Source organism: Scyliorhinus canicula, chromosome 23 (genome assembly GCF_902713615.1).
Source record: "Scyliorhinus canicula chromosome 23, sScyCan1.1, whole genome shotgun sequence".
NCBI lineage: Eukaryota > Metazoa > Chordata > Chondrichthyes > Carcharhiniformes > Scyliorhinidae > Scyliorhinus > Scyliorhinus canicula.
In genome coordinates, this window is record NC_052168.1 from 198,235 (window position 1) to 218,028 (window position 19,794).

At 54.6% G+C, this 19,794-nt stretch overlaps 2 protein-coding genes across 4 annotated transcripts in view; both read right to left on the reverse strand.

Moving 5' to 3' along the window:
- Positions 1-3,817, reverse strand: part of LOC119956543 (glycogen [starch] synthase, muscle-like) — a 67,614-nt gene extending 63,797 nt beyond the window's left edge. For 2 of the 3 annotated variants that reach the window (XM_038783841.1, XM_038783837.1), the window contains exon 1: positions 266-298. In XM_038783841.1, the coding sequence (XP_038639769.1) occupies positions 266-285 (20 nt within the window). In that variant the 5' untranslated portion in view covers positions 286-298. Of the gene's footprint in view, positions 1-265; positions 299-3,732 lie in introns of those variants that run through there. The other variant, XM_038783839.1, reaches the window with a different exon arrangement.
- Positions 3,818-8,559: 4,742 nt separating this feature from the next.
- LOC119956582 lies at positions 8,560-12,403 on the reverse strand. Its single transcript, XM_038783902.1, has 5 exons — positions 12,324-12,403; positions 10,510-10,671; positions 9,868-10,021; positions 8,935-9,011; positions 8,560-8,721 (listed from the first exon to the last, which is right to left on the reverse strand). Exons 1-5 carry the CDS (start codon positions 12,397-12,399, stop codon positions 8,579-8,581), a joined length of 612 nt encoding a protein of 203 aa, XP_038639830.1. The 5' UTR covers positions 12,400-12,403; the 3' UTR covers positions 8,560-8,578.
- Between the last annotated feature and the right edge of the window lie 7,391 nt (positions 12,404-19,794).

A 19,794-nucleotide genomic window follows, 5' to 3' on the forward strand; every position in this document is an offset into this window, starting at 1 on the left:
GGGATAATGTTACACTGTAACCCTGGATAATGTTACACTGTAACTCGGGATAATGTTACACTGTAACCCTGGATAATGTTACACTGTAACTCGGGATAATGTTACACTGTAACCCTGGATAATGTTACTCTGTACCCTGGGACAGTGTTACACTGTAACCCTGGCCAATGTTACTCTGTAAATCGGGACAGTGTTACACTGTAACCCGGGACAGTGTTATGGTGTAATCCGGGACAGTGTAACTCTAACCCGGTATGGGCCTCACGGTAGCATGGTGGTTAGCATCAATGCTTCACAGCTCCAGGGTCCCAGGTTCGAGTCCCGGCTGGGTCACTGTCTGTGTGGAGTCTGCACGTCCTCCCCGTGTGTGCGTGGGTTTCCTCCGGGTGCTCCGGTTTCCTCCCACAGTCCAAAGATGTGCGGGTTAGGTGGATTGGCCATGCTAAATTGCCCGTAGTGTAAGGTTAATGGGTTAAGGGTATACGGGTTATGTGGGTTTAAGTAGGGTGATCATTGTTCGGCACAACATCGAGGGCTGAAGGGCCTGTTCTGTGCTGTACTGTTCTATGTTCTATGTTCTAAGTTACACTGTAACCCGGGACAATGTCGTAACCTGGTACAGTGTATCCCGGGCTGGGGCGGGTCCGGGTTGGGCTGGGGTGGGGTCGGGTCGGGCTGGAGGCCGGGTGGGTTTGGGTTGGGCTGGGGTCCGGGTCAGAGGCCAGGTCTGGGTGGGTGGGGTCGGGGCTGGACTGGGGTCGGGGGTGGGCTGGAGGCCGGGTCGGGGCTGGGGTCCGGGTGGAGGCCGGGTTTGGGTCGGGGTCCGGGTGGGTTTGGGTCGGGGTCGGGGTCCGGGTAGGTTTGGGTCGGGGTCGGGGTCCGGGTGGGTTTGGGTCGGGGTCCGGGTCAAGGCCGGGTCCGGGTGGGTTGGGGTCGGGGTGGGTTGGGGTCGGGGTCCGGGTGGGGGCGAGGCCGGGTCCGGGTGGGTTAGGGTCGGGGGTCGGGGTCCGGGTCCGGGTGGATTGGGGTTGGGGGTCTGGGTCCGGGTGGATTGGGGTTGGGGGTCTGGGTCCGGGTGGAGGCCGGGTCGGGGTCTGGGTGGGTGGGTCCGGGTGGGTCTGGGTCGGGGTCCGGGTCGAGGCCGGGTGGGTTTGGGTCGGGGTCCGGGTGGGTTTGGGTCGGGTCCGGGTGGGTTTGGGCCGGGGTCCGTGTGGGTTTGGGTCGGGGTCCGTGTGGGTTTGGGTCGGGGTCCGGGTGGGTTTGGGTCGGGGTCCGGGTGGGTTTGGGTCGGGGTCCGGGTGGGTTTGGGTCGGGGTCCGGGTGGGTTTGGGTCGGGGTCCGGGTGGGTTTGGGTCGGGGTCCGTGTGGGTTTGGGTCGGGGTCCGGGTGGGTGTGGGTTTGGGTCGGGGTCCGGGTGGGTTTGGGTCGGGTCCGGGTGGGTTTGGGTGGAGACCGGGTCGGGGTCCGGGTGGGTTTGGGTGGAGACCGGGTCGGGGTCCGGGTGGATTAGGGTCGGGGTCCGGGTGGGTTTGGGTCCGGGTGGGTCTGGGTCGGGGTCCGGGTGGGTCTGGGTCGGGTCCGGGTGGGTTTGGGTGGAGGCCGGGTCGGGGTTTGGGTGGAGGCCGGGTCGGGGTCCGGGTGGGTTTGGGTGGAGGCCGGGTCGGGGTCCGGGTGGATTAGGGTTGGGGGTCGGGGTCCGGGTCTGGGTCCGGGTGGATTGGGGTTGGGGGTCTGGGTCCGGGTGGATTGGGGTTGGGGGTCGGGGTCCGGGTCTGGGTCCGGGTGGATTGGGGTTGGGGGTCTGGGTCCGGGTGGAGGCCGTGTCGGGGTCTGGGTGGGTGGGTCCGGGTGGGTTTGGGTCGGGTGGATTGGGGTTGGGGGTCTGGGTCCGGGTGGAGGCCGGGTCGGGGTCGGGGTGGGTTTGGGTCGGGGTCGGGGTCGGGGTGGGTTTGGGTCGGGGTCGGGGTCGGGGTCGATTAGGGTCGGGGTCCGGGTGGATTAGGGTCGGGGTCGGGGTGGATTAGGGTCGGGGTCGGGGTGGGTTTGGGTCGGGGTCCGGGTGGGGGGTGAGGGCGAGGCCGGGTCCGGGTGGGTTTGGGTCGGGGTCCGGGTGGATTAGGGTCGGGGTCGGGGTGGGTTTGGGTCGGGGTCCGGGTGGATTAGGGTCGGGGTCCGGGTGGATTAGGGTCGGGGTCCGGGTGGATTAGGGTCGGGGTCCGGGTGGATTAGGGTCGGGGTCCGGGTGGATTAGGGTCGGGGTCCGGGTGGATTAGGGTCGGGGTCCGGGTGGATTAGGGTCGGGGTCCGGGTGGATTAGGGTCGGGGTCCGGGTGGATTAGGGTCGGGGTCCGGGTGGATTAGGGTCGGGGTCCGGGTGGATTAGGGTCGGGGTCCGGGTGGATTAGGGTCGGGGTCCGGGTGGATTAGGGTCGGGGTCCGGGTGGATTAGGGTCGGGGTCCGGGTGGATTAGGGTCGGGGTCCGGGTGGATTAGGGTCGGGGTCCGGGTGGATTAGGGTCGGGGTCGGGGTCCGGGTGGGGGGTGAGGGCGAGGCCGGGTCCGGGTGGGTTTGGGTCGGGGTCCGGGTCTGGGTGGGTCGAGGCCGGGTCGGGGTCCGGGTGGAGGCCGGGTTTGGGTGGGGGCTCGGGGTGGGGGGTGGAGGCCGGGTCCGGGTGGGTTTGGGTCGGGGTCCGGGTCTGGGTGGGTCGAGGCCGGGTCGGGGTCCGGGTGGAGGCCGGGTTTGGGTGGGGGCTCGGGGTGGGGGGTGGAGGCCGGGTCCCGGTGGGTGGGGGCGAGGCCGGGTCCCGGTGGGTGGGGGCGAGGCCGGGTCCCGGTGGGTGGGGGCGAGGCCGGGTCCCGGTGGGTGGGGGCGAGGCCGGGTCCCGGTGGGTGGGGGCGAGGCCGGGTCCCGGTGGGTGGGGGCGAGGCCGGGTCCCGGTGGGTGGGGGCGAGGCCGGGTCCCGGTGGGTGGGGGCGAGGCCGGGTCCGGGTTGGTTGGGGGTCGGGGGTCGGGGTGGAGGCCGGGTCGGGGTCCCGGTGGGTTTGGGTCGGGTTTGGGTCGGGGTGGGGGGTTGGGGGTCGGGGTCCGGGTGGAGGCCGGGTTTGGGTGGGGGCTCGGGGTGGGGGGTCGGGGCGAAGCCGGGTCGGGGTGGGTTGGGGTCGGGGTGGAGGCCGGGTCCGGGTTGGTTGGGGGTCGGGGGTCGGGGTGGAGGCCGGGTCGGGGTCCCGGTGGGTTTGGGTCGGGGTGGGGGGTTGGGGGTCGGGGTCCGGGTGGAGGCCGGGTTTGGGTGGGGGCTCGGGGTGGGGGGTCGGGGCGAAGCCGGGTCCGGGTGGGTTGGAGTCGGGGGTCGGGGTGGAGGCCGGGTCCGGGTTGGTTGGGGGTCGGGGTCCGGGTGGGGGCTCGGGGTGGGGGGTCGGGGCGAAGCCGGGTCCGGGTGGGTTGGAGTCGGGGGTCGGGGTGGAGGCCGGGTCCGGGTTGGTTGGGGGTCGGGGTCCGGGTGGGGGCTCGGGGTGGGGGGTTGGGGGTCGGGGGTCGGGGTGGAGGCCGGGTCCGGGTGGGTTGGGGTCGGGGTTTGGGGGTCGGGGTCCGGGTGGATTTTCCTCCCGGTGAAGCCGCCACAATCAGCCTGACAATGGGGGGCGGGGCTGATTATTATGAGTGACAGAACCCGCCGCCAATCACCAGCGCGGCTCAGAATGTCTAACCAATCAGATCCCGGGGGACGGACTTACTTCAAGCGGCTCCGCCCTCTTGTGACCCTCGCGTCAAATCAGAGAAAACCTCATAAATGTGGGCGGGGCTCACCTCTTAAAGGCGGATTTTCAGTTGTGCAACGATATTAGCGGAGATGCGGCAATAATCTTGTCAGCTGCTGATGCGGGAATGAGTTTGCGGCTGGACTGTTCCCGAGGGTCAGTAACCTGAGGCCCGGCCCCACCGGTCCCATCAACCCCCCTAAACTAACCCCGCTGCCAGAAAACAAGCCAAACTTTCATTATTCACAGTGACCATCCCCAATTACCCCGCAGTCCCTGCGGTGTAGGAACAACCACTGTGCTGTTAGGGAGGTAGGTACACCCGCTGTGTAGTTAGGGAGGTAGGTGCACCCACTGTGTAGTTAGGGAGGTAGGTGCACCCACTGTGTAGTTAGGGAGGTAGGTGCACCCACTGTGTAGTTAGGGAGGTAGGTGCACCCGCTGTGCAGTTAGGGAGGTAGGTACACCCGCTGTGCAGTTAGGGATGTAGGTACACCCACTGTGTAGTTAGGGAGGTAGGTGCACCCACTGTGTAGTTAGGGAGGTAGGTGCACCCGCTGTGCTGTTCGGGTAGATACACCTGCTGTGCTGTTAGGGAGGTAGGTGCACCCGCTGTGCTGTTAGGGAGGTAGGTGCACCCGCTGTGTAGTTAGGGAGGTAGGTGCACCCACTGTGTAGTTAGGGAGGTAGGTGCACCCGCTGTGCTGTTCGGGTAGATACACCTGCTGTGCTGTTAAGGAGGTAGGTACTCCCGCTGTGCTGTTAGGGATGTAGGTACACCCACTGTGCTGATTGGAAGGTCGGGAGGTAGATGCATCCACTGTGCTGATTGGAAGGGAGGTACCCCCACCGTACTGTTCGGAATGGAATTTCAGGACTTTTCCACAGGAAACGAGTGGCCGGTGAGCCTCACGTCAGTAGTGGGTAAATTATTGGAGAGAATGCTCAGGGACAGGATTTATACACATTTGGAAACAAACGGACTCATTAGTCAGACAAAGTGGCGAGCATTAGTGGGAAGCCAGACAATTGGGAATCCTTTAAAAACGAGCAGAGGACAACTAAAAAAGCAGTAAGAGGAGAAAAGATAAAATGAGTACAAGCTGGCTAGTAACAGAAATCAAGATAGGAAGAGCAATTTAGCATGGCCAATCCACCTAACCTGCACATCTTTGGACTGTGGGAGGAAACCGGAGCACCTGGAGGAAACCCACATAGACACAGGGAGAACGTGCAGACTCCGCATCGATAGTGACCCAAGCCGGGAATCGAACCTGGGACCATGGCGCTGTGAAGCAACAGTGCTAACCACTGTGCAACCTCATGGCTGTTCCAGTTCAGTTTCTGGCCAATGATAATCTGCAGAATGTTGATGGGGAGAAATGCAGTGATGGAAATGCCTTTGAATGTCAAGGGATGATGGTTGGATTCTCTCTTGTTGGACATAGTCATTACCTGGCATTTGTGAGGTGTACTGTAACTTGCCCCTTATCAGCCCAAACCCAGTGATTGTCCCGTTCTCGCTGCACTGTCATGGACTGCTTCACCAGTCATCAGCAAGCAAGCCCACTTGCACCTTATAACGGAGGGAAGGTCATTGCTAAGCAGCTGAAGATGGTTAAACCGAGGACTAGCTGAGGAGTTCCAGCAGTGAAGTCCTGGGACATGGAAGGACAAATATGAATGCGGAATACAGGGTTAACAGTAGGGTTCTTGGCAATGTAGAGGAGCAGAGAGATCTTGGGGTCTATGTTCATAGATCTTTGAAAGTTGCCACTCAAGTGGATAGAGCTGGGAAGAAGGCCTATGGTGTGCGAGCGTTCATTAGCAGAGGGATTGAATTTAAGAGCCGTGAGGTGATGATGCAGCTGTACAAAACCTTGGTAAGGCCACATTTGGAGTAGTGTGCGCAGTTCTGGTCACCTCATTTTAGGAAGGATGTGGAAGCTTTGGCAAAGGAGATTTACCAGGATATTGCCTGGAATGGAGAGTAGGTCTTACGAGGAAAGGTTGAGGGTGCTAGGCCTTTTCTCATTAGAACAGAGAAGAATGAGGGGCGACTTGATAGAGGTTTATAAGATGATCAGGGGAATAGATAGAGTAGACAGTCAGAGACTTTTTCCCCGGGTGGAACAAACCATTACAAGGGGACATAAATTTAAGGTAAATGGTGGAAGATATAGGGGGGACGTCAGAGGTAGGTTCTTTACCCAGAGAGTAGTGGGGGCATGGAATGCACTGCCTGTGGAAGTAGTTGAGTCGGAAACGTTAGGGACCTTCAAGCGGCTATTGGATAGGTACATGGATTACGGTAGAATAATGGAGTGTAGATTAATTTGTTCTTAAGGGCAGCACGGTAGCATTGTGGATAGCACAATTGCTTCACAGCTCCAGGGTCACGGGTTCGATTCCGGCTTGGGTCACTGTCTGTGTGGAGTCTGCACATCCTCCCCGTGTGTGCGTGGGTTTCCTCCGGGTACTCCAGGGATGTGCAGGTTGGGTGGATTGCCCTTAGTGTCCAAAATTGCCCTGGTTGGGTGGGGTTACTGGGATAGGGTGGAGGTGTTGACCTCGGGTGGAGTGCTCTTTCCGGGAGCCGGTGCGGACTCGATGGGCCGAGTGGCCTCCTTCTGCACTGTAAACTAAGGTTTGGCACAACACCGTGGGCCGAAGGGCCTGTTCTGTGCTGTATTTTCTATGTTCTAAATTAGGTGCATGGACAAGCCACTCAGCCCCTCAAGTCAGTCCCACTGTTCAATAAGATCATGGCTGGTCTGATTGGAACTTCAACCACAAATTCCTGCTCACAGTTTGCCCCCTTGCCAGCTCAAAATTAAAAATATTCAAAGACTCTGCTTCCCCTGCATTGTGAGGAAGTGACTTTTCCCCCATTCCCATTGGTTTTGCTCCTTGCTGCTTCCTCTGGCCAAACCAATTTCAAACGCAGTGACGCACCCAATTCAGTTCAACCTTACTTGGAAAAATACCGAAATGAGGCCGGGGGCGGTGTGGTTGTGACAGAACCCAAACGGACTGTTGGTGGCGAGCAGGTATTTCTGCTCGGTAGCAGTGTCTATGACCCCTTCCAGTATGTTGGTCTAGAGGAGACTGATGGAGCAGGAATTGGCCAAAGTAATGCTTGGCTAAGGAAGCAACTACTTGCAGAGCACAAGTCTTCAGTGCTATTGATGGAATGTTGTCCAAACCTCTCGGCTTTGGAGTATCCAAGTGCCTTCAGTGATTCTGAATGTTGTGCGGAGTGAAGCAGATGCTGGGCACCTCCAGAGGAGGGACGGGTGGATTATTCACTCAGACCTTCTGGCTGAAGAATGTGGCAAATGCTTCAGTAGGTTAACACCGTACCCAGCCTGCCTTCTGCTTCTCTCCGCCTCCACCCCCCAGTAGTAGATGTACCAGGTCATGGGGGTTATAAATTGTGGTTGTCCAGATATGATCAACTTGGTTTGGCTTTGAGCCTGCTACATCGGAGCATATTTGGGGAACCACCCACAGTGACTGTAGCAGAGTATTTGTCCCCAGCTATACCACAGGAACAATTTCCTACACTATCGTGGCGAGTGCAAGAAGTGTAAATAGGAAAGTAGAATTTAATTTCCTTACAAGATCAGCAATTGTTGCACCTCAATGCCAGGACGGTCATGTGTTAACAATGAGAATTCATATCAACCCAGAAGTCACAAAAACTCTTCACTTTCACAGAAACATATCAACTCACAAATTGTTTTATATCACCATTCATTGAATCCCAACATTTGGGCCATTCTGCACTGACCCTCTGAAAGAGCTCCCTACTTTGACCACTCCCCTAGCCCCATAATGTTACCCAACCTACACACCTTTGGACTGTGGGAGGAATCTGGAGCACCTGGTAGACACCCATTTCAACAGCTGGAGAACATGCAAATTCCACATTCACCCAAGGGCAGAATTGAATCTGGCTCCCTGGCACAGTGAGGCAGCAATGCTAACAGCTTTGTGATCAGTTGGAGCTAGTGAGAACCATCTGAGCAAGATATGGAGAAGGGTTTGAAGATATGAACTTCTGGTCCTTGTTATAAGATGTAGGAGAATTAAAGTAAATAATTTATGTAAGTTAGCAACAGCTGCCTAGTATAACCAAATGTTAGACAAATACTGTGGGCAGCACTGTTACTTCACAGCTCCAGGGACCCACATTCAATTCCCGGGTTGGCTCACTGTGAAATCTGCATGTTCTCCCCATGTCTGCGTGGGTTTCCTCCGGGTGCTCCGGTTTCCTCCCACAAGTCCCGAAAGATGTGCTGTTAGGTGAATTGGCCATTCTGAATTCTCCCTCTGTGTACCCGAACAGGAATGTGGCGACTAGGGGCTTTTCACAGTAACTTCATTGCACTGTTAATGTAAGCCTACTTGTGACACTAATAAAGATCTATAAATTGAGCATCTCATTAATAATAATATTAATAAAAAAGTGTGGAATGAGTAATGGTCAGTACTTGACTCAGTTTGTGACAATACTCAGTATCTAGGTTCACCACCCCCACAATGAAACAACTAAAATCTGGAGCAACCATGGCTGGACTATGAAACTCCATTTCATTAGAAAGTACATTTTTCACAGTCTGGAGAGAAATGGCGATTTGGGATGATTCCAACCTTGAATTACAGCCCGAATTGTGCATCCATTAACTTAGTAACAGGCAGAGGGGCAAAATAAATGAAGCTAAAAGCAAAAAACACATGAGCTTCCAGTCAAGCCGTGTGGCATCGAGTCAGGTTAATAGGCACAATATCAACAACTGATCTAGTCCAATAAAAGTATTTATTTCCATCTGACAGTCATAGTGATAGCAAAGCCAAACAGGAGAGAAAGTGTCACTACCAGGAGCACAGTGATCACAACCATATTGCCAGATCGCATTCCAGCATCCCAAACATGGATAGAAAGATAGCTTGGAGGGTCATCTGCAGAAAGAGAACACAAAGGTTTAGTTGGTGCTCAGGATGCATAGAACAAAAGAGACCAGAATTTGGGCAAAGGTTTCCTTCAGCCACTTTCACAATACAAAAATCAAATTTTGGCAGGTCAAAGTGAAAACCTTTTCCCATCTTTAGTGACAGAATATTCTTTGGGATCAACTTTATTCGGGAACACAAAATTTGGAGCTGCCAACTTGCCTCTAGTTGTTATGGATTCAGACCATCGAGTCATCACCAGGGGGTTTGCAGAAGAGTCTAAAACAACGTAACGCACCCTGAAAAGACAGTGGAATTTAGTGAAGACAAAGCTTTACTGCACTCATTGAAATAAATCAAATGAAATCCAAGAATAACCAAAATCATGAACTCCTTTAAATTTTGTAGTAAAAGACCACATCATCACTAGTGAGTTGGAAAGTTTCTTACTGGCCGTTTAAAGAATTGTTCAATAAGAGAGGAGGGGTTTGGCTTGTGGAGAGAGAGATTCAGTTTAGGCCAATAGTTCAGAGGAGGAGATCTAATTGAGGGATCCAAGCTGAGGAAAGATATTGACAAGTAGACAGAGCAGACACTGCCTCTGGTGGGGAAATCTAGATGAGATCATCGGATAAGTGGGAAAACAAGAGATAAGAAATTCCTTTTCCCCAAACAGTCAGGAATCTGTGGAATTCACCACCCAAGTGCAGTAGGTGCATTTGAGGAGACCGATTTTTAATTAGTGAATTGAAGGGCTTATCAGGTGTGATCATATTGTATGGCACAGCAGAGTTGGTGACTCCTTCTTAAAAGGGCCATTTGATCCTAATTCTACTCTGGGGAGACAGGGTGGGGCCCACCAGCCCCATTTCTCACTGATGGTGGCTTTCTCCAGCACAAACAGACCATTCAACCCATCGATCCAGGCTGTTCTTTATCCTCCAGTCTCAATTCTCACCACGGTTAAAATTAGAGGTATTTGCCATTTAATTTCTTGGTGACCGTCTTGCATTGATGATCTTTAGTTATGGTCTTCCTCACAAAAAGGAAGATCTGTATCCACCATCAAAACCTTCCAACTTGGCAGCAAACTTTGCATCTGTCAGATGTGTGAAGAGGGTTCACAGCAGGTTTTTCAGCTTTGGAGATACCTACCTGAAGCTCTGCCCTGGCAACACATGTTCAATGCAGCTTCCATTCTTGCACGCAATGCTAGGTCCCATCCGATAGGCCAATTCTGTTGGCTCGGGAGAGAAGTCGGTGCAAGGGGGTACAGAGTACTTCTGGGTCAAAACAAAAGTGCCATTATCTGCGAAAGAAAGTGGAATCGGTTAATTTTGTTAATATGGCACCTCAGGTAAGGTGAAGTGATTGAACCTCATCTTAATGTTTAGTTTTGACCGCAATGTTAAGAGGGAAAAGTGAGCCACGGGTTAATAACACATCAATCCAGGACCAAGTTAAATAATATCAGCTGTACAAAGGACCAGATCTCACATTAATAGGGCATCTGTTCCAAGCTCACCTTAGCATAAAAGCAAGTAGTTTTTGGTGCCAATTTACTCAATCCTTTACAAGCACCAGGAATACACATTCTTCAAAGAATCCAACAGTAAAGAAACTCCCACCTTCTCTACTCTGGATCTTATTATATTGCTTACAAGAACACATCAGTTTTGTTATTTAATCCGATAGTTTGGGATTGAGAGAATGAATTGAGCACAAGAATATCTGGGTATAGGTGACGTCATTCAGATTTGAGGTATTAAATGTTTCAGAAGCTTAAAGCAACCTCACCTCCTCTTAAAATCTCCACAGTAATGGATGCAGAGGCTGGGGGAGTGGCTATTTGGTCAGCTCTCCGTACAGCCCACATTTCAAACAGACAGTGGGCAGGTTGCAGCCAAACCAGTGTAGCAAGTCGTGACAAATCACCATTGCAAAGCACAATATTGTAATCTGAAATAAAATGGTAGAATATCCAAGTGAAAGCAGAGATACTACTCAGGGTCTAACAAGACGGATATATTTAGGCAAGGTGCAAACGCTGCTAAACAAGTACATGGACCACTAAATGGGAGACACCCAAATACTTAACATTTACAGGATTAACCAAGACACTAAACTTCTGCCAATGTAGAAAGTGCAGTGTTACAATCCTTGCAGAGATTAACATTTAAGAGAAATTATGAAGCTACAAGGTTCCAATACATTAATTTTACAATTCTAATATCAAGTAAAATGAACACCACCAAGTAATTACTTCTATTCTACATCAATGAAACAATTTATATTTTGCAAACTTCTCAACTGAACCTTGTAGAAACACACTATTCCCCACTCAATAAATTATTTTCTGTTCCTCGCTGGATTCAGGGCCCAACACCTACACCCACCAATTTAGCTTTTGTTCGAAAACTTCAAGCTTCCCCTTACTAAAACTGCTCAACCAGAGAACATTAAAAAAAGCCACAAAAGAACAGTTCCTGAAAATTACCACCGTGATAATGTGGCCAACCCATCATATTCCAAACAGACATTTAAATTATCTTTAACCTTCAAACACCCCCTTTGATTGTGACCCATGTAAATAATTGCTCCATTGGCATTAACAGCCTGTTTTCCAAGATTATTAGTCCCACTAAGCAACTCCCTTGTTTACAACACAACTTAACAATTTTTCATCCGAGAATAGTTTAACTCTGGGACAAGTGACGATCTCCTGGATCAACAAAAAGTTCAGAGATGATCTAGTTATTGTTGAAGTTCATTCCTTTCCAATTCTGGCCAATAACAAATGCAGGGCACCCTTTGAACTGCCACTACTTGAAATTCAGCAGTTCCTGAAGTCCAGCATTTTAATTACCTAACCCATTCACATTTAATTTTGCCAAAACTAAATAGAACCTTGAACAGAATATAAATCATGAAATATTTGACAGCAATAAATTTGCACTTTTGACAGATCCACAAATAGAAGAGATGATCATTTATTCCATTTTGATGTTGGCCGAGGGACAACAATTAACTAGGATGTTAATCACATACCCCCATTCTTCAAATAGTGAGATGGGTTCCTTTACAAATCACTTCAAGGACTAGGAACAGCCTCATTTAACATCTAATCCAATCAGTGCAGAGGAGCCAGCCTAGATTATGCACTGCAGTCTCTCAAACAGGGGTCGAGTTCATGATCATGAACTCATGAGGTCTTTGTCCTCAGATATTAAATATGTTTCGTCAGTCAAGGGCCAAAAATAAATAAATAGGATTCTCAGGTGGGAGTTATTTTCTGAGGTGTCTTTCTGATTTTTAGGGTTTTCCCTCCAGAATTTCAATTTAGGTCAGATGATATCACTAGGTGATTCATAACTAAGAATAATTCAGTGGAAAGTTCTTGCTAAGAACTCCCAGGCCAAGGTTACAGAGGGGTGAATGATCATAGTCAGGACCTATAAATCCTTCCCACACTCAGCCCTTCTCATACAAAATACTTCATGACTAAAGAAGCAAAATATGATAATTGAAATGTAAATTTTAGATCAAACATCTGTCAGCAGCTTCACAAGTTCAGTCTATGGCTTTGTACCCCGTTGTCAAATGCTTCTTACCTACAAGAAGTTGTGAATGACAAGAATAGAAAAGCATTATCAATCCAGTCAGCCTCCTGGAAGATTCCATCATCATTACTGACTCAAAAACAAATACCATTGACACTCCTCAATTTATCCAGATCCAGTTTGTGATTAAACAGATTCAGCTGGCGAATAACAGCAAGCCCACATGAGGAGTAATCAATTGTTTCAGTGGGGAAACTGCAGAGTTTGATCCTCCAGACACCCGGGGCGAGATTCTCCCAAAACGGGAGAAATCGTAAAGCTGCCGTAAAACCCGGGCGGGTTTTACGGCAGCGCGCCCCTTCCCGACGGGGGACCTATTCTGGTCCCCGGTCGGGGCTAGCAGCCCGACGCCGTAGGCTCCGGCAAGACGGGCTTAACGAAAATCGTTAAGCCCGCTTGCCGGAGTTAGCGCCGGCTGACGCGTCATATGACGTCAGCCGCGCATGCGCAGTTTGGAAGACTCAAACCCGCGCATGCGTGGGTGACGTCATCGCGTTTTTGCGCGAAACCCGCGCATGCGCGGGCCGGGTTGCCCCTCAGCCGCCCCACGAATGGATACTGCGGGGCGGCGGAAGGACAAGTAGTGCGCGGGCATCGGGCCCGCTGCCCGCGATCGGTGGGCACCGATCGCGGGCCCATGGCACCCTTGGCACGGCCATGGTACGGCCGTGCCAATCGGTGCCATGGTTATTAATAGCGAGTTTGTGACGCCGGTTTTACGAACGGCAAGACCAGGTGTGTTTGCCGTTCGTAAAAACGGCGGAAAGGGCTGGGACTTCGGCCCATCTAACAGCTGAGAATCGCTGCCGGCCGTAAAAAAACAGCGGCAGCGATTCGGGTCGGGACTTCGGCGGGGGGTGGAGAATAGCGGGAGGGCGGCAAAAATGTCGGGAAGGCCCTCCCGCTATTCTCCCACCCGTCGTGGGGGGCGGAGAATTTCGCCCCCGAGGTCTCATGGCTCAGAACCCTTTGTATTTTGAGTTAGAAGCTCTTGGTTCAAACCCCCAGTCCAGGGCCTGTTGGCTGTGGAAGGAGAGTTTATAATTTGGTTAACAGCTTACTAATTCCCACCTGTGAAACAAGCAAACCTGTAACCAAATGTTTATTTGAAGGAGATTTCACTTTATTTGATTGTTTAATTTGCCAATTTACATAGAACATAGAACATACAGTGCAGAAGGAGGCCATTCGACCCATCTAGTCTGCACCGACCCACTTAAACCCTCACTTCCACCCTATCCCTGTAACCCACTAACCCATCTAACTTTTTTTGGTCACTAAGGGCACTTTAGCATGGACAAACCAACTAACCTGCACATCTTTGGACTGTGGGGGGAAACCCACGCAGACACGGGGAGAACGAGCAGACTCCGCACAGAGACCCAGCGGGGAATCAAACCTGGGACCCTGGTGCTGTGAAGCCACAGTGATAATCACTTGTGCTACCGTGCTGCCCAATTTGTTACCGTTAAATCTGTTAAAGAAATGCAAAAATCAATTGAGGAATATTGGCCTCATCCACTGTCTACCCACTGCCAGCCCACTGCCCATTCACTGCCCATCCACTGCCCATCCACTGCCCACCCACTGTCCATCAACTGCCCACCCACTGTCCATCCACTGCCCGCCCACTGTCCATCCACTGCCCATCCACTGCCCATCCACTGCCCGCCCACTGTCCATCCACTGCCCATCCACTGCCCATCCACTGTCCGCCCACTGTCCATCCACTGCCCATCCACTGCCCATCCACTGTCCGCCCACTGCCTGAACAGCACCTCTCCCCCCCCCCCCCCACACACCCATGGTGGCCCATCCCTGCGGAGGGTCGCCCCCCCACCCCCCTTCCGAGCACTGGGGTGGCAACCCCAGCGACCCGGGGCTCCTTGCCTGTGAGCAAAGATGGCTGCTCACCTCCTCAGCTCTCCCCAGAAGCCCTTCCACGAGGTTCACGTTTTCCAAAAGGAGTACTAACGGCAACAGTGTGACCACTCGCTGGGGAGGTGGTTGAATGACGGAACACGGCTGGATATGGGGTGGCTCCCGTTAATTGTTTGGAAATGGGGCTTAAATGGTGATAATTGATTTCTTGTCATGCTTCAGCGAGATCCCGATTTCGCCGAGGGGATTGGCGCCTGACGCGGTTCTTGTTTTTAGCCTCTGCCGCTATTCACCGGCCTCGTTCTGCTCGAGTGAGATTGCAGCGAGGCCGGAGTTTCGGGCTTCAATCGTTCTGAAACATTTTTCAAATGGATTAGTAATTCTGAAAACCCATCTAAAATGTAATCTAAATTGTAAAACTCAATATTAAAGTGCTGCATATATAAGAATACTTTAAGAATAATTTTATTGAAATAAATATTTAGTTACAGGTATCAGTTACTGTTTCGAACTGTAGACTCTACCTGTCAATAAAAGTAAATTACTGCGGAGGCTGGAATCTGAAACAAAAGCAGAAAACACTGGCCAATCTCAGCAGGTCAGACTGTCTCTGTGTAGAGAGATGGGAACAAACGGTTCAAGTCTTTACGCAGACTCTCCCTGTTCTTTGGTCTGATGTTTGCAGTGATTCTTGTTAATTATTCTGGGTAAAAGTCCATTTGATGGAATTACAGAATGTAGTCCCCAAAAATCTTTTAAAGATCCCACATAATTAAAAATAAAATTTGGTTTATTCAGTCTGGTAAAGCAGCGGCCCCAAGGAACACCAGTTGAAGGATGGTCTCCGACTGATTTCACAGTTTTGTGTGTCTCTACTGAGTTCCAGTGCCTGTGCCTGTGCCTGTGCCAGTGCCTGTGCCTGTGCCAGTGCCAGTGTCTGTGTCTGTGTCAGTGCCTGTGCCTGTGCCAGTGCCTGTGCCTGTGCCAGTGCCAGTGTCTGTGTCTGTGTCAGTGCCTGTGCCTGTGCCAGTGCCTGTGCCTGTGCCTGTGCCAGTGCCAGTGTCTGTGTCAGTGCCAGTGCCTGTGCCAGTGCCTTTGCCAGTGCCTGTGGCAGTGCCAGTGCCTTTGCCAGTGCCTTTGCCAGTGCCTTTGCCAGTGCCTTTGCCAGTGCCTGTGCCAGTTCCTGTGCCAGTGCATGTGCCAGTGCCAGTGCATGTGCCAGTGCCTGTGCCAGTGCATGTGCCAGTGCCAGTGCATGTGCCAGTGCATGTGCCAGTGCCTGTGTCAGTACCAGTGTCAGCGCCAGTGCCTGTGCCTGTGGCTGTGCCAGTGCCTTTGTCTGTGCCTTTGTCTGTGCCTGTGCCAGTGCCTGTGCCAGTGCCTGTGCCAGTGCCTGTGCCTGTGCCAGTGCCTGTGCCTGTGCCAGTGCATGTGTCAGTGCCAGTGTCTGTGCCAGTGCATGTGTCAGTGCCAGTGCCTTTGTCTGTGCCAGTGTCTGTGCCAGTGTCTGTGCCAGTGCATGTGTCAGTGCCAGTGCCTTTGTCTGTGCCAGTGTCAGTGTCAGCGCCAGTGCCAGTGCCAGTGCCAGTGTCTGTGTCTGTGTCAGTGCCTGTGCCAGTGTCAGTGCCAGTGCCAGTGCCAGTGCATGTGTCAGTGCCAGTGCCAGTGCCTGTGCCTGTGCCAGTGCCTGTGCCAGTGCCGTGCCAGTGCCTGTGCCAGTGCCTGTGCCTGTGCCAGTGCCTGTGCCAGTGCCAGTGTCAGTGCCAGTGTCAGTGCCAGTGCCAGTGTCTGTGCCTGTGCCAGTGCCGTGCCAGTGCCAGTGCCTGTGTCTGTGCCAGTGCCTGTGCCAGTGCCAGTGCATGTGCCAGTGCATGTGCCAGTGCCTGTGTCAGTACCAGTGTCAGCGCCAGTGCCTGTGCCTGTGGCTGTGCCAGTGCCTTTGTCTGTGCCTTTGTCTGTGCCTGTGCCAGTGCCTGTGCCAGTGCCTGTGCCAGTGCCTGTGCCTGTGCCAGTGCCTGTGCCTGTGCCAGTGCATGTGTCAGTGCCAGTGTCTGTGCCAGTGCATGTGTCAGTGCCAGTGCCTTTGTCTGTGCCAGTGTCTGTGCCAGTGTCTGTGCCAGTGCATGTGTCAGTGCCAGTGCCTTTGTCTGTGCCAGTGTCAGTGTCAGCGCCAGTGCCAGTGCCAGTGCCAGTGTCTGTGTCTGTGTCAGTGCCTGTGCCAGTGTCAGTGCCTGTGCCAGTGCCAGTGCCAGTGCATGTGTCAGTACCAGTGCCAGTGCCTTTGCCAGTGCCTGTGCCAGTTCCTGTGCCAGTGCATGTGCCAGTGCCAGTGCATGTGCCAGTGCCTGTGCCAGTGCATGTGCCAGTGCCAGTGCATGTGCCAGTGCATGTGCCAGTGCCTGTGTCAGTACCAGTGTCAGCGCCAGTGCCTGTGCCTGTGGCTGTGCCAGTGCCTTTGTCTGTGCCTTTGTCTGTGCCTGTGCCAGTGCCTGTGCCAGTGCCTGTGCCAGTGCCTGTGCCTGTGCCAGTGCCTGTGCCTGTGCCAGTGCATGTGTCAGTGCCAGTGTCTGTGCCAGTGCATGTGTCAGTGCCAGTGCCTTTGTCTGTGCCAGTGTCTGTGCCAGTGTCTGTGCCAGTGCATGTGTCAGTGCCAGTGCCTTTGTCTGTGCCAGTGTCAGTGTCAGCGCCAGTGCCAGTGCCAGTGTCTGTGTCTGTGTCAGTGCCTGTGCCAGTGTCAGTGCCTGTGCCAGTGCCAGTGCCAGTGCATGTGTCAGTGCCAGTGCCAGTGCCTGTGCCTGTGCCAGTGCCTGTGCCAGTGCCGTGCCAGTGCCTGTGCCAGTGCCTGTGCCTATGCCAGTGCCTGTGCCAGTGCCAGTGTCAGTGCCAGTGTCAGTGCCAGTGCCAGTGTCTGTGCCTGTGCCAGTGCCGTGCCAGTGCCAGTGCCTGTGTCTGTGCCAGTGCCTGTGCCAGTGCCAGTGCCTGTGCCAGTGCCTGTGCCAGTGCCAGTGCATGTGTCAGTGCCTGTGCCAGTGCCAGTGCCTGTGCCTGTGCCAGTGCCGTGCCAGTGCCTGTGCCAGTGCCTGTGTCTGTGCCAGTGCCTGTGCCAGTGCCAGTGCCTGTGCCACTGCCAGTGCCACTGCCAGTGCATGTGTCAGTGCCCGTGCCAGTGTCTGTGCCAGTGCCAGTGCCGGTGCCAGTGCCAGTGTCAGTGTCAGCGCCAGTGCCAGTGCCTGTGTCAGTGCCTGTGCCAGTGCCAGTGCCAGTGCCAGTGCCTGTGCCAGTGCCTGTGCCTGTGCCAGTGCCAGTGCCTGTGCCAGTGCCAGTGCCAGTGCCGTGCCAGTGCCTGTGCCAGTGCATGTGTCAGTGCCAGTGCCAGTGCCTGTGCCTGTGCCAGTGCCTGTGCCAGTGCCAGTGCCTGTGCCAGTGCCAGTGTCAGTGCCAGTGCCAGTGCCAGTGTCTGTGCCTGTGCCAGTGCCGTGCCAGTGCCTGTGCCAGTGCCTGTGCCTGTGCCAGTGCCTGTGTCTGTGCCAGTGCCTGTGCCAGTGCCAGTGCCTGTGCCAGTGCCTGTGCCAGTGCCAGTGCATGTGTCAGTGCCTGTGCCAGTGCCAGTGCCAGTGCCTGTGCCAGTGCCTGTGCCAGTGCCGTGCCAGTGCATGTGCCAGTGCATGTGTCAGTGCCTGTGCCAGTGCCTGTGCCAGTGCCGTGCCAGTGCCTGTGTCTGTGCCTGTGTCTGTGCCAGTGCCAGTGCCAGTGCCTGTGCCAGTGCCAGTGCCGTGCCAGTGCCTGTGCCAGTGCCTGTGCCAGTGCCTGTGCCACTGCCAGTGCATGTGTCAGTGCCAGTGCCTGTGTCAGTGCCAGTGCCAGTGTCTGTGCCAGTGCCAGTGCCAGTGCCAGTGTCAGTGCCAGTGCCAGTGCCGTGCCACTGCCAGTGCCACTGCCAGTGCCAGTGCCAGTGCCTTTGTCTGTGCCTGTGCCAGTGCCAGTGACTTTGTCTGTGCCAGTGTCTGTGCCAGTGCATGTGTCTGTGCCAGTGCCAGTGCCAGTGCCAGTGCCTTTGTCTGTGCCTGTGCCTGTGCCAGTGTCAGTGCCTGTGCCAGTGCCAGTGCCAGTGCCAGTGCCGTGCCAGTGCCAGTGCCAGTGCCTTTGTCTGTGCCTGTGCCAGTGCCAGTGCCTGTGTCTGTGCCAGTGCCAGTGCCAGTGCCTTTGTCTGTGCCAGTGCCTGTGCCAGTGCCGTGCCAGTGCCAGTGCCTTTGTCTGTGCCAGTGCCAGTGCCAGTGCCAGTGTCTGTGTCAGTGTCTGTGCCAGTGTCTGTGCCAGTGCCAGTGTCAGTGTCAGTGTCTGTGCCTGTGCCAGTGCCTGTGCCAGTGTCTGTGCCAGTGCCAGTGCCTGTGCCAGTGCCTGTGCCAGTGCCTGTGCCAGTGCCTGTGCCAGTGTCTGTGCCAGTGCCTGTGCCAGTGCCAGTGCCTGTGCCTGTGCCAGTGTCTGTGTCTGTGCCAGTGCCTGTGCCAGTGCCTGTGCCAGTGCCTGTGTCAGTGCCTGTGTCAGTGCCAGTGCCTGTGCCAGTGCCTGTGCCAGTGTCTGTGCCTGTGCCAGTGCCTGTGCCAGTGCCTGTGCCAGTGTCTGTGCCTGTGCCAGTGCCTGTGCCAGTGCCTGTGCCAGTGTCTGTGCCAGTGCCTGTGCCAGTGCCTGTGCCAGTGCCTGTGCCTGTGCCTGTGCCAGTGCCTGTGTCTGTGCCAGTGCCTGTGTCAGTGCCTGTGTCAGTGTCAGTGCCAGTGCCTGTGTCAGTGCCAGTGCCTTTGCCTGTGCCAGTGCCAGTGTCAGTGTCAGTGCCTGTGTCAGTGTCAGTGCCAGTGCCAGTGCCTTTGCCTGTGCCAGTGCCAGTGTCAGTGTCAGTGTCAGCGTCAGTGCCTGTGTCAGTGCCTGTGCCAGTGCCAGTGTCTGTGTCTGTGCCAGTGCCAGTGCCAGTGCCTTTGTCTGTGCCAGTGCCAGTGCCAGTGTCAGTGCCTGTGCCAGTGCCTGTGCCAGTGCCAGTGCCAGTGTCTGTCAGTGCCAGTGCCTTTGTCTGTGCCAGTGCCAGTGTCTGTGTCAGTGCCTGTGCCAGTGCCTGTGCCAGTGCCTGTGCCAGTGCCTGTGCCAGTGCCTGTGCCAGTGCCAGTGCCTGTGCCAGTGCCTGTGCCAGTGTCTGTGCCAGTGCCAGTGTCTGTGCCTGTGTCTGTGCCTGTGCCAGTGTCTGTGCCAGTGCCAGTGCCAGTGTCTGTGCCAGTGCCTGTGCCAGTGTCTGTGCCAGTGTCTGTGTCTGTGCCAGTGCCTGTGCCAGTGCCTGTGCCAGTGCCTGTGCCAGTGTCTGTGCCTGTGCCAGTGCCTGTGCCAGTGCCTGTGCCAGTGCCTGTGTCAGTGCCTGTGCCAGTGCCTGTGCCAGTGCCAGTGTCTGTGCCAGTGCCAGTGCCAGTGCCTGTGCCAGTGTCTGTGTCTGTGTCAGTGTCTCTGTCAGTGTCTGTGCCTGTGTCAGTGCCAGTGCCAGTGCCAGTGCCTGTGCCAGTGTCTGTGCCAGTGTCTGTGCCTGCGCCAGTGCCAGTGCCTG

Coding starts and splice junctions, on each gene's coding strand:
- LOC119956582 (XM_038783902.1), bottom strand. CDS start 12,399: ATGATGATGGAATCTTCCAGGAGGCTGACTGGATTGATAATGCTTTTC. Junction 9,012..9,867: donor TTGCCAGGGCAGAGCTTCAG/GTAGGTATCTCC, acceptor CTGTCTTTTCAG/GGTGCGTTACGTTGTTTTAG. Junction 8,722..8,934: donor TGAATCCATAACAACTAGAG/GCAAGTTGGCAG, acceptor CTCTTTCTGCAG/ATGACCCTCCAAGCTATCTT.